The sequence below is a fragment of the Stegodyphus dumicola genome, chromosome 9, assembly GCF_044657685.1.
Source record: "Stegodyphus dumicola isolate Sdum_Otavi_A_Nest chromosome 9, ASM4465768v1".
NCBI lineage: Eukaryota > Metazoa > Arthropoda > Arachnida > Araneae > Eresidae > Stegodyphus > Stegodyphus dumicola.
In genome coordinates, this window is record NC_140776.1 from 167,117,344 (window position 1) to 167,132,210 (window position 14,867).

At 32.8% G+C, this 14,867-nt stretch overlaps 2 protein-coding genes across 2 annotated transcripts in view; one reads left to right on the forward strand and one right to left on the reverse strand.

Annotated features, from left to right (window-relative positions):
• Positions 1–14,867, forward strand: part of LOC146995541 (E3 ubiquitin-protein ligase HECTD1-like) — a 308,521-nt gene that overhangs the window by 239,832 nt on the left and 53,822 nt on the right. The gene's annotated exons all lie outside the window — the stretch shown is intronic.
• Positions 6,889–14,867, reverse strand: part of LOC146995544 (uncharacterized) — a 328,926-nt gene continuing 320,947 nt past the window's right edge. The window contains exon 5 of the mRNA XM_085824328.1: positions 6,889–11,816. Coding sequence (XP_085680454.1) covers positions 11,812–11,816 — 5 coding nt within the window. The 3' untranslated portion in view covers positions 6,889–11,811. The remainder of the gene's footprint in view (positions 11,817–14,867) is intronic.

Below are 14,867 nucleotides of genomic sequence, written 5' to 3' on the forward strand. Positions count from 1 at the left end.
AAATAAGTAAATATAGGTTTTTCACAATGTCTCTCTAAGATGACCGCATCAACGGAAGACTAAAGAGATATGGAATCGTCAACGATCGCTTTGAAACGAATATTTTATATTTAACTTTACATTTATATATTTTTATAAATGATTCTAAAATATGGTTAAGCTTTTGTGTCTCAGTGTGCCACTACATGGAACACCCAAATTGAATCGCTTCGAAAGCCTCTAAATTCAACCGTAAATAGATAAAAATGCTTTTATAATATACTTTGAACTTTTCTTTTTAAACCGTAGATAGCAGCATATCACAAGGAGACACATAACGTTAATTTATTATGTGTTATTAAAATCCATTTTTTCAAGTAATTTTCTCTATTTTTTTAATGATATAAAAATTTTATTTGGAGAAAAATAGGCATAATTTTGCTGGCTGTACTCCAAATTATTTTTTTAATCTTTCATACAAAAATCATACGCAGAATCATTGAATAAAACCAGGTGTTCCATTAGCGGGAACACTGCGCCTTTAGCAATCTCATGCTGTTACTAATCAGAACATGTGTGCTCTTAGGAGAGAACATCCGTTGTTTTCGTTTTCTGTTGATTTTTTTTGGGGAGGGAATGAATTCAAACAAAGCAGCATTGAGGGGCGAGGTGGTTTTTGTGTTATGAAAGCATTAATATTGGCATCTCGAAATTTTTGGGGGTAGTTTTTAGGCGGGAATTTCATTAGTAGCTTGACTCATCTTTACTTAGACCTACGCGAAATTTTTGCTGCCTTTTTAGTCTCATTCCCGTTTATTTTCAATAATTGTGTAGATATTTTTCGTGTATCTATATATTATAAGCTTATTTTTCTTTTTTGTTAATATTAATCGTAGTTAATTATTTTAATCTTAGTTGGTTTGTGCTTCCATCAAAAAGGTGTGACTTGCTTTGAACAATTTCACGAAGATAAGAAATAGGAAAATTTATAAACATTTTTGTATATAGGACTTGTGTATGTAGATATGTATCTCATTTATCCGTATATATTCAAGAATATTGTGTATATCCAGGAAACCATGTATACAGCCATAATACAGAGTTTTTTCATTCTTATGCAAACGCTTCTACTCATTTTCGTGCTTCACTGCAATGCTCGCTTAGTCGCACTTTTCAAAGCTCTGGCGGCGCAGTGTTCCACCTCATGGAACACCCACTGAATTAAAACGGTAAGTGCAATTTTTACAAAATTTTACCTGTATACTTATTTAGGACTAAATAGACTGAATACAACGTTTCTTGCTGAAATTCCGACTTTAACGTACAGTGCGCCGCAAAGGATTAAATATTTTAGTTCTATGTTACGCAAATTGTATTTCTCTCTTTGTACCGGGGAGAGGCGCAGACACAAATTTGTTAGGATCGTAAAGCTCGGGTTTAGAGCTTTTAATTTGCTGTGAGTTTCAACTAAGCAGAGGTTCTCCCGAGTTTACTTGGTGAGCCGCTACTGAAGTCAGAGGTGTCAAAGTGTTCTTCGCCGTTCCTCAGCCAACTTAATGTTTGAAAGCCAATAAAGTAGTTTCGGTCAACATTATGACTCTGAGGTTTCTTGGGTTCTAAACTGAGGGAACATCAAGTGAATTTACAGTCCACTACTTTTGAACGACGGGACATACAGTTTTCACACACAATTTATTCGAAAATGTTTTAGTTATTGCTTGAACTTTTAGAACGAAGTTCTCAGCGAACCACTTTTTTTTACGACCACTTCTTAAAAGTATAGCTGTGGAATTCTGGTACTAATTCTCATCTATTTAAGATTTCCCATTTAGGTAATATTTTATTACTGCATTTTACAATATAAAGGAAGTATTATAATTACGAAAATTTTCAAGTATCACATTTCAGTGGAAATATCCATTTTGTCCATATCTGAATCCATTTGGATGATTTTTGTGCGACATCTCATACGGACAGAATAAAGACTTCTTCCTTTTCATAGTATATTTTATAATGCATTTAAAAGGGATTTTTTCGTGTTCTCTGTATGTATGTAGATATAATATATGTGTGTATGTATCTCGCATAACTCAAAAACGATTAGCCGAAGAATATTGAAATTTTCTAAAGAGTAGGCTTGCTTCTCTCTTTATATTGCAGGTTAGCTGTACCAACCGTATATGTATATGCTCACGTATATGTACACCAACATCCTTTATCCGGCTTAAAAGTCCCTACACGACCTTTATTTTTGCGATCGTTGCTTGTAGTAATATACTTCCAGTTATGGAAATGTTTTTAAATCACGAAAATATTCATGTTTTGGCGATGTCAAATTTTTAAAAAAATTCTTTTTTGACAAATAAGTAAATCCAAATTTTAATACAGTCTCGCGGTTCGTATACTTACATTTGGGAAAGTTTCATACTTGTTATCTATATAGTATATAAAGAAGAAAGTTTGTGTGTTTGTCCTCTCATAACTCGGTCACTACTATAGCTATCTATCACCACCAAACATTCTACAATTAGGTCGACGTCACGTTTCTCAAAAAAAAAAAAAAAAAAAAAAAAAAAAAAAAAAAAAAAGTAGCTAAAATCAGAGCTATAAATAAAAACTCGGAAAAACGATAATTTTCTTTCTCATTTTTCGAGTGGCAACAGTCTCGCAAGCTGGAGACGAAAATCTGCTTTATTTCGAAAGTTGTTACCATTGCTCTCTTTCAAATCCTAGAGTTTGTTAAAATACGAAAATAGATAAAAGATGAAATAAAAATTGCTTTCCCAAACATTAAATACGTTATTCCCGATTCCGAAAATTCGAGGGAAGCCATTTCGACTATTCTCATCTTAACCACTTTCATGAGCGAAAATACTAATTAAAAATTCTGAAAGTTCTAATTTTCGCACTCATTTTTCCTAGTGGTAACAGTCTCGGGCGTTGAAGATAGAATTGTTTTATTTCGAAAAGTGTTGCTACTGCTCGCTTGCAAATCTTACATTTTGTTAATAAAAAAAATTGTCAATTTTACATAACCTATATATATAAAGAAGAATGTCTGTTTGTGTGTTTGTTTGCGTTATTGATTTCTCATCAATTATGATAAATATTTTGCGACATTGAATCGACTAAAGTTGAATATAGGTGAAATATTGGATGGAACTTGAGCTGTTATGGCCATTTGATTAGAAAGACGAAAATCACTAAAAGCTGAGTGACATTGCTTCTGATACAATGAGAGAGAATTATATTTTTCTATCGAAATTTTTTATGTGGGGTTGCATATCGCACCAGACTGAAAAATGTATAACTATGAATCGTATTTTTTACATCGTTAGAGAAGGATTACAACGGTATCGTTCTCTCTGTTGTTAGATACATTGCTTTCAATCTAACTTAATTGACATCGGGTACTTCCGCTAATAAAGAAATAAAATTAGAAAAAATTCATAAACGCACGACCAAAATTAAGCAGTATACATTATTTCAAAATCAGCAACTTTCTTTTAGGAATCGGGTATTCAAGTTTGAAAGAGCAATTCGAAGAAATAAATTTAAATGATCAGCAGCAAAAAGTGTGTATAATTTAATAGGCCTTATAAGGAAATTCACATAACTTATAAGGAACAATACATAAGGCCTTACAAGGCCTTATTTGTTGTTCGCCTGAGATTTTTGATTTTAGTAAGCACATAATTTTTCGATTTTTTTCATTTGAAAAAATATGCGTCTGTTTCTCGTACTTTTCTAATATACAGTGAATTATTTCATAAGAGCATTACGCGGAAGTTTCTAATTATTCGTTTATATATAGTATATAGACATTGTCAAAAATTCGTTTCCTCCAGATGTAAACCACCTGTTTCTCGACCTGGCCCAAACAGCTTTTTACATATTGTTAACTGCAAACAATCATTCGATTTACTGCATAGTTAAATGGAATGTACTCTGAGAGCTGAAAAATGTCAACTAAGCAATTTGCAATTTGATTCATTACTAGTAAATCTAAAATCAGTTTCGTTATTTTAACAAGAAAGGGCATTTTTATGCATAGTGCTGGAAATAGATTAAAGATTTAATAAAAATTAAATTTTAGGTTCGAGTTCCATTTGACGAATATCAAAATGTTTACCTTGAAATATTAATAAAAGTATTTTGAAAATAGGAATGTAATTTTTAATTAATTTAAATCTATTTACTCTAAAGCAAAATGCCGTTACATTAAATATCAGAGGCACAAGTAGAAGATATAGAACTGGATATAGATGGCTAGAAGTAAGAAACAAACAGAAAAGAAAGAGAGAGATCAGAGTAAAATTATTCATGTTAAATTCAAATGGAAAGAATTTGAAAATGCTATATTTCAATAGCTAAGATTTAGTTAACTCTAACAGGGAGAAGTACCTCATATGGGCATAGTCTACATCATAAGTGAAGTGGTGAAAGCATACGGTATCGTGTTTTTACTATTTGAACACTTTCGAAGATCTGAATGATGAGTTTATATATGTCAAATACTCTATTAATTACTTATCTCTATCTATCTGTAATTATACACGTACTGTCCAGCAATGAATGCTCGATGTATAGGTCACAGCCACTATCCCACCAAAAGAGAAAACTTTCATTTATGAAACTTCCTAGTACGTCTGCCAGGGAAACGAAAACAGGCTTTACATCTAACATTATCCTGCACATTTTTATGAAACATTAACATTTTGATTCGACCCTTTTGTTTTATTTTGTTTTGAGTTTAAGCAAACGTTTCGAAAATCATTCCTACTTGTAAATACCTGTTTGTTTCTTGTATGTTTGGGGCACCATTGGTCATGTGGTTAGGATTGCAGAATACTGAGAGTTTTATGGAACTGATCATCCCAATTGTAATTTCCATTATTTATATACAAAAACAATATAGGAGCATGAAAAACACCAATATGGATAGTTTAATAAGACGAAACTTCAGCTCGTAAGTGCTGATAAAAAACAATGTACAATAACTAAATGTTACTGTAGGATGTTTATTATAGCTTAAATAAACAATATTCTGTTTTTGCTCAAACACAGCGTTAAAAATACCAAGTGGTTGACACGAAGCCACATAAATTTCATTTGACTAATTATTAATATATTATTATATCATAATATTAGTTAGCAGTGGTAAATCTAGGTATTAAAAAACCGTAAACACGAATTTTTGAAAATTTTAATATTTCTCTTTTCGCCACGTTTGAATTATCCATTTGAAATTAGTCATCAAGAAGGTGGCAAGGGGCCTTCATTTTCAAGGAATGATTTCTACCGGCCGTAATTTTACAATAATATTATAAGATTAGACATAATAAATCTGACAGCATGAATGCATTATATGAAAAAAGCACGGAATTTGCAATGTTTTGCTGTAGAATGTTATACTAATTCTCGATTATCCGTGTGTGGAATACCCATCTTGCAATTTGGAACTAGGTACCGTTGAAGCAATTTTAAGCGACCAGCGAATATATATTTCATTTAGTCAATTTGTCGAAATTTTAATCTTTTTAATTGCAGTTTTACATTATTTTGATTACCTTTAAAAACGAACGTGAGTAACTCATCTGAAAATGTATAAGCTGTGAGAGAAATCATATTGAATGATCTGAGCATACAGAGGAGACTAGTTATATGCCTTTGGCTTTACAATCCTTGTTAGAATATTTCATTTTCAGAGTTGTGTTTTTGTGTTTATTGCAGCTTGTAGGATGATGAGTGAAACTGCTTGGAACTCCGTGCATTAAATAAGTGCAAACATTGGTTACAGACCTTGTTAATTAAAAAAAATTAAACTTTACAAAAAATAATGTTACAGAATACATATATTTCTTTTACATTCCGAATCAATTTTTCGTACCTAGTTGAGTCACATAAATTATGACAAACTTTGAGAAATTAATTTAAAAGAATTAAATATGAAAAAAAAGAAATAACAAAACAATTATAATTTGGCTGTGCGAGAAATCTCACAAATACTACGTTTATGTTTCTGAACAAATGCATACTTTCCCTCCATTTCTATCTATCAATTTTATCAATTATCTCTCACACCCTTTTTTATGAAAATCTGTGATAACACTTTACAAACATTTAAACAAATAAATGAAACTTATACAGATTGGACTGTCAAATACCTCGAAAAATTAGTTGTTAAATTTCAAAAAATATCAGATTTCATTACGAGATATATCTGACATCGAAACAGGTCTCAATTCGATAATGTCATGGATTTTTAGAATTATGATTACAGTTTGAAATTATCCTTATTATATGAAAAATATTAAATAAATTTGTTATATATCAGTTTCCTTGCACACTCTTGTGCTATATGTACTTTAACGTACAAAGAACGTTATAGAATAATACGTTATAGAACGTTATAGAATAGTGTTATCAATGGTTATTTAAACCAAACTGCTGTGCGTTTTTAAGGCCGAGCGGTAGCTTTCTAATTAACACGCTGAGTTCGGCGCCGAATTTGCTGTCCTTTCCGTTCAGCCGGCAGCGAGCTAAGCCTTAAAGCTAAGCCGTGTTTTTGTTTAGAATGTTTCAATACATTTCATTAATGCTAAATTTGATCACATTTCATTGAGACTATATTTATTTTTTAACTTATACTGTCGGTTCCGTGGAACGACGCCAGGCAAACGAAAATTCCAGTGCCGGTTCCCAGGGACCGACGCCGGCCACACGGAAAGTTCACTGTCAATCCCCAGGGACCGGCGCCGCGCTCAACGTGTTAAGAAAGTTTCGGGCCGGTAAGTAAATATGTATTTAATTCAAATATATGAATTGATATGTAATCTATATATATGATTGATTGTATTTGAGTTCCATTTCGAATACTCAAAACTTAAACACAAAGAACTAGAGGCAGCAGATACATAAATCAGTTTATTGAACGCAATTTAACAGAATCGTTACAGGTGATGAGATGTGGGTAGCTCACTTCACCACAGAAAACAGCAACTCACAATTGATTGGCGTCACAGGGATCCACGCGCCGGACGATCCTCAGTCTATGCACGGAAATTGAAGTCCACGGTATTCTGGGATAGTAAAGGCATTCTGCTCATTGACGTATTGGCGAGTGGTGCTCCGGTGAAAGCTGATCTTTATTGCGCTTTACTAGAGAACATCTGAAGAGCCATTCAGAACAAATGGTTTGGGATGCTCAGTGCTGGTGTTGTGGTGTCCTACGACAACATCGGACGCATACGGGGAATTCCACAAAATATATGTTGCAGACGTTTCGCTGGGAGATGTCTGACCATCCATTCTATGGCTTCGATCTTGCTGTTAAGTACTTCCACGTGTTATTGCACCTGAAGACGTTCTTGTCTGGGCACACTTTCCTACAGGTGAAATGTTGCAGACAAATGTGACGGGCTGCCTTTCTTCCCAGGCGACAGACTTCTATGACACTCTAATGGAAATAGGTAACCGACGCTATGACAATTGGTATAGTTCCGATGTTTCTTATGCTGAGAAGTAGCAGAAATATAGCTGTATCTTTTGCAATAGGTTTTTCCAGGTAATAAGACTTTGTTTTTTATGGTTTACGGCAAAGTAATTTTTCGGACGACCCTCTTATTGTTTAAATAATCATTATCAAATGAATATACCTTCATCTAAATCAATATCTAACTCATTGAAATCATCATATATATAAATTTCCTTCTAAATCCAATCAACTTCATCTGCTAATCTAAGACATCTAACTAAGCATAACTACCCAAAACACATCTTCATGTTAAACCATCATATATATATATATTATCATCATCATCGTCATTGAAAATATCGCCAAATTAAGATAAATCATTATAGCTCAAATCAACTAAATAAAAAGCAGTATCATCTAAATCACCACCATCAACAATATGATTCTCATTTGATCATCGTCTTCATCACCTCAAACTTCTAAATCACCATCAAAATTGTTATCTGAATAACCAAGAAAGAAATTATAAAATTATCACCAGATAATTGAAAACCATCATTTAAATAATCATCATCATCGAAATCATACCTTCAGTTTAAACCGTCGTATATGTCATCATCACCATTATCATCGTCGAGATAGATAAATCATAATCTTCCAGATCATCTAAATAGAAAGCAATATCAACCAAATCATCATCTTCTTCATCCTCATTTAATCATCGTCTTTATTGTCTAACTCCTCTAAAGTATTATATAAATCACTCTCACATCATGTATAAAATCGTCATCAGTCAAAACTATGTCACCATCAAATTCATCTAAATATTTATTATCACTTAATACACATCGTCATTTTAATCATCATGTATATCGCGTCACCATGATCATCGTCAGAATAAGATAAACCATCATCACCCAAATCACATCAGTCATTCTAAACCATCCTATGTATCATCTTCATCATCATCATTGAAGTCGTCGTCAGAATAAAAAAACTTCACCTAGATACAAAGCCCGATCACCTAAAGTTTTATTATCATCCTACTCAATTATTCATACTCTTCATCACTAAACCATATACTCACGACCACCTAAATAAAAAATCAGCAGCAGTTAATCTAAATTGTCGTCCTCAAAATTCCAGTTAAATTATTCAAATCATCGTCGTTTAAATCATGACTTTTTAGTGTTTCGCTAGTGTGCCGTCAAATAGAGCCAGTTTCATTCAGGTACAGACAGAAGGATATCACCGGAAGTTCACTATCGTTGGTTCAGGTGTAGTAACCAACCGCCCTCAGGAGATGCCAGAGGCTTGGGTACGTAGCCGAAACCTATGCCATCTTAGATAACGTGACACTCGGAAGTGACGTAAGAGTTTGAATAACGTAATGTTTCAAAAAGTTTGGTTTTTGTGACAACGAAAATATTTTTTAAAGTTTCATTTCTTCCGGAAACGACGAATTGTTTTCTTTTTTTTTTTAGGCAACGGCCTCTTGAACCCCTTGAAATCTTGTTTGTAATGACATTAAAAACTTCCCTTTTATCATTAAATCTGTATTTGTTTTTAATTGAGCATCTCATTATTTACTGTTTGTTCATTTTGCATAATTTTAATATAATAATAATAAGCCAAATGCAAAATGTTAATCGTTAAAGAGAAATGCGACCAGAGATATAAAATTAAAAATTAAAAGACAAAGAATTAAATTTATATATCAAGTTTTACCAGAATAGAAAAAAAAGAGAAAGGACTTTAAAGAATAGAATAGTTGAAGGGGTGATGAAAGCCAAAACATTTCATAAAATGAGGATTTCTGATATTTGCATTTTCAAATTCTCTACAATTTTAGCTTTCTTAAAACACCGTTCTTTAATCTCTATGAAAATTAGGACTGTACAAAATCTAGCTTTAATTTGTCATTGAATACTTTGATAATTGAGAATTTTTACATAAAATCGCGTTTTCCCCCGAACGTGATTTTTTATACTCGATGTAGTACCTGTTCTCAAGAACTACTGCTCACAGGTATCTGAAATGTTTATACCTTATTTACTACGCTTCCAAATATTTGCCGAAAAGAGCTTTTGATTATAATCAGTGCTAAATTTTACTATGCGTAACAAAATATACTGTAAAATACTCTAAAATTTAAAATGATAAAAAAGCTCTTTTCAGTATATTCAGCTAGGTATTGTGATGTTACTTCCCTTAGCGAAAGACGTTTCCAGAACATTTTATCCGCGAGGGGCGAAAGACGGTTAAAGGAAGGGACGTAGTTACGCCGGAAAACAGAGTGGAGGCAAGCTGGTGGGAAGAATACCAGACTTGTGACTTTTGCGGTTGGACCGGCAGTCATGCCGTGTGCAAAGAGATAACTTAAGCTAAATGTATAGTAGTGGTATTTGTTTTATTGTGTATTGTTTAATAAATTAGTGGATAAAATTTCAAAGCTGATGGAGATTATTTTCCTATTATGGCGAGTGCATGAGAAATGACCGAACCCGCCTCGGACTTGAAACGGCGCGAGGTGCAAATCGGCGCAGTCGATAGGATAAGATTGTGAAAAAGGAAATCACTAAATAGTGAAAATAATCACTAAATAGTGAAAATAATAAATAAATATGGTTGTAAAAAGTTACTGAAAGTTATAAAATGAAATTCGGTGATAGTTCACGAATGGATCTACGATGAGAGAAGATTTTTATGACGAAAGAAAATGGCGCGTTTAGGGCCATGTGTGCGAATAAATTCATCCGATTTGTGAAAGCGTGATGTGCTAAAAAGTTAACAGCCAGTGAGTGGTAAAATGGGATCATCAGTGTTCATCATCCTAGTGAAATCATGAAAAGTTAAATCAGGGATAATGTGAATTACCGTGTTGTAATCATGTCAAGTTACGTGGCACTGCAGTGTGCTCATGATTAAAGTTAACAGCGTCAAGTTGTGCTCTTCGTTCGATATTTTCACTATCGGGATCAAAGGTAAGTCCTTCTTAATTTATATATTAACCATATTAACTTAGAAAATTATAATTGTTTTTATGTCTGTTAATAACATGATTCGAATGTCAGGCGTTAAAGCCAGTAGACACCGAGAAAGTATATTTTATATGGAAATGAGAAAATAAGGTTCTTATTTTTATCAAGATATAGGAGATTCTTAGAGCAAGGGAAACGATTATTGAAACATTTGAAAATAATGAAAGAAGTTATGTTTGACCCACCATCGAAAGCTGAGAAATGGCTGTTCTTTTTACATCATGATGAAGTGATTCTTAATCTCTATAAAATATCTGAAGAAGGGAAAATTATTTTGCAGAGTTTAAAAACAAAAGTTAAAAGTTTGATCGCGACTCTCGATGAAATGGATTGATATAACAATATTATGATTAAAGACACCGTATTAAAAGAATTCGAGATTCCTCGGAAAAACCGATCGAGGCAGGCTGGTGGCGTGAATACGAGACTTGGTACTTTAGCGATTGGACCGGCAGCCATGCCGTGTGGAAAGAGATTACTTAAAACATGTTTTGCGCGCCTTATATTATGTATATAGTTGAGATTACTTAAAACATGTTTTGCACGCCTTATATTATGTATATAATTAAATGTATACTATACTAGTGATATTTGTTTTATTGTATATTGTGTACCGTTATGTGTAATAAATTAGAGGATAAAATTTCAAAGATAGAGATTATTTTCCTACTATGGCGAGCGCATAGACGAACCTGCCTCGTGCTTGTAAGAGCGCGAGGTGATGGATGTACTTTAATTACGTAAAAACCTTCAAGCCTGTAAGAACAGCAGATTTTCAGAAAAGGTAATCCAAAAATTGCCAATTCAACATTGTTGCTATAGGGTTTCCAACACCCCTTAATGAAAAGGAGTAAAATATTTTTTGAAAAAATGGCATTTATGGAAATACAAAAAAGAAGTATGTTTAGCTTATAAGAGTATATAATATTTCTGTAAAATAAATAAAGTGAGAAAAGCAATTTTTTAAAATAAAAAACCAAAAGGAAATATTTATAGTTTTTAAAATCAGTATTACTTTTGTAAAATGAAAGAACTTAAAATCTTTTTAAAGTAAAAATAGCGAAAAGAAAAATTTAAATTAAAGTTTCACGTTATTAAACTAAATATTGAAGAAAGAAACATTTTTGACACGAGAAAGGGAAAATAAAAGAATTTAAAAGTCAAAATTGCATTTACACAAGTTGCAACTTTGATAGAGATTCGCGTTCCTTTAAGCCTCGGGCGTCTTCCTATGACGGTCGGTTACTATTAAGCTTGTTATTGTAAACTGGCTATTCAAATTACAGTCGGTATGCGCAAAGGGGGCCTGAATCTTCATCCTGAAAAATAAACAAAATTATTGTTACACATCACATAAAAATATCAGTTAAAATGATATTTCAATTCTGAGTCACAAGCATGAGAATATTTGAGAAGGTTACATGGCATACGCAAATAACCAAAATGAAAGGTACTCGAAACGCATGTCTGTGCACTGTCTGCAAAAGTTCAGACCGGATCTTGGTCGTTTGTGGTAGGCATTGACTTGCAAGTACAAATGTGTTTTGAAAAACGTAAATGTTTGCGCTTTGGTACTTTTAAATTTAAAGTCATTTGTTTTGTAAAAATTACGAAGCCTAGCTCTTCATATGTTTCTCCGACACTCATAATTTTATGAGGAAAAAGTTTGCACTCGTTATGAAATAATTTTGAACATAAGTATCTCCGTCTGATTTCGATTGACATCAGTCAATTGTTTTGTGATTTATTTCTTATAACCAAAAGGAAAGTTTCCGAAATGAAGTCTAGGTATTGGAGGAAAGAATAATTAGTAAAATGTAGAAAACTGATACTTTTATTTTCAGCTTTTTTGAAATGAACTCATTATGCAGCGTGCCAAAAAAATTAAAAAGACTTCTCTCAAAATTTAATTTTCAATGTTCTATTTTGGAAATGAAAATACCAATTAACAATAGACAGAACTCGTCCTTGACTTTGTAAATTATTCTAGAAATCCTTGACTTCCTATAGCTGGTAAAAACCTGAAATCTCTTACTAAATTTGGCATGGAATATGCCAGTAAATTTCAAACGTAAAAATGTGCGCCATTTGTTTTTACATAAAATTTCTCATATAAATAATTCTTGGATTAGACTTTTTTTGAAAAGTATCTTGACCCAAAACGTTTAAACTGTTTTCTTAAAACTTTCGTTTGCTATTGAAAATTTTATAAATATAACTAGACTGAGTTTTGAATAAATGAAATTACAACCCATAAGCACCTTGTTGGAACATTTTGTATAAGAAAACGTAATCGCATATAAATCAAGTTCTTATATCGCTTAATTACAATGCATCAGGTCTTTAGTAAATAAAGAAAGCAATAAAATACACATGGTGGTTTGGCAATACCAAAAACATCATATCTCGCAACAGCTCTTCTTGATTATTTCATACCTTAGGAAACACGAGCAAATATGTCAATTGCGGAAACATTGCAGTTTGGCAAGCGATAAGGTGGTGCGCAGGAGAAATGATTATCGGGGAAAATATTTCTGCAAGGTAGGAGGTGATTTGTATTCATTCTGGATGTGGAAGAGAATGTTATTCTAGGACTTCGAGAAATAAGGAACATCATTTGGATAAGAGTGCACTTTCGACCAAAGTGAATTTGCGGAATTAGGAGTCATGTTTCTTCTTTCTGTAGTCATTTGAAGCCGTGGTTCTGATGTCAACATCAAAGACTTAACGATATCACATTTGCTTTTAGTGAAGTGTAGTTCATCCAGTGCTTTCTTCACCAGTAGTTATGGCTTTCGCCGAACGAAACAAACACTATGCAAGTTTCAAATGTTAAGTCATTCAGTTTGCGAAAGAAAATGGAAATCATGCAGGATGGTTTTCGTGAATGCTTCGTACACGAGTGGAAGAGGCATGAAATTTTACAATGATTATTGCGCCAAAGAATAAATGTGTATTGCATAAAGAAGTAATGAAATAGCTTACCGTCGGCGAAAGTGTTGGAAACTGCATTGTAGAAAATCCCCATCATCACTAGAATGGATTAATTGTAACAAGAAACAGCGTACGTTTCTTTGCCTTAAAAATAGAAAAAACGAGTGCAAATGGAAGTGAAAACTCTAAAGCAAACTGAGGTTGTGTATTCGATTTACTTCACGGAATAATTCAGTTCTCCGAGAAAAAGAGATAAAATTTTTTCAAAGGCTTCGAAAATATAGAGATAAAACTTTGATGAGTTTTTAAAAATATGTTAAACTTTATTTACTATCACGTGTTGCAAATATCGATGTCATTCCTGAAGTTTTGATATAGTAGGAGATAAAGAAACAATGATATGAAAGAAAAATAACGGTTAACATAAAATCAATAGGCCAACGAGAAATCTCACCTCACCGTACTGATCTCCTGCTTAGCCGACCGTACGAAATTAAAAGCTCATCGATATCTTGAAAAGAAAGACTTTGCTGAAGTGCAGTTTCCCGAAAGTGTTTTCATCCGTATTCACGAGAAATGATCGGCGGAGAAAAATGTTGTGAAACTGTGGATAAGAAATATTTGGCAAAAGCTTCCTTTTGCCTCAGATAATCAAGAAAGTCTAATACTTTGGGACATGTTCATCCTCCATCTAACGGATAGCACAAATATGTTGTTGAAAGAGTGTTATACAGATATGACAGTTTATCCAAGCGGATTATTGCCATTAGTTCATATATTAGACATATATGTCAATAAATCATCGATAGAATATTTTAAACGTTAGTGGAATACTCGAACAAAAGTGAAGGTGAAAAAACTAATTACAAATGGAGACCAAATACGTCATGTCAGTGCATAAATAGTGTGTCAGTAGATAATAAAATCACGGAATAAAATTAAACCCGTTTAATTTATGTGGTATATCTGACGGTCTAGATGCAACGAAAGATGATTATTTATGTGTGGATCAGAGTAAAAGTTACGGCAAAACTGAAACAGAATTCGATGATGTGCTTGAAGTTATAGATTGAGACGTATATGAGGAACTTGGATCTGTCTATGCAAGTATGGATCAGAGGTGAAGGTGAAAATGAAACAGAATCCGATAACGAAAATTTTTAAGTACATAAACTATGTTATTTCTCTTAAATAAAAAGCATTTAATTACACGCAGAAATCTAATTTTATCTAATTCTAATCACTTTTTCCATATTTCTAAACATAACATTTTTATAGCTGGCGTACAGCGCGTACCCATAAATTTCAATCTTGCATTTTCTTTTAAAAGTGCGCCTTATACGCCTGAATATACTATAGCAAACATAGCTGAAACTTAAGTGATAGAGATATTTACATGCTTGCTGAAGCATTATATTCTGTTTTTTTTCCCTTCT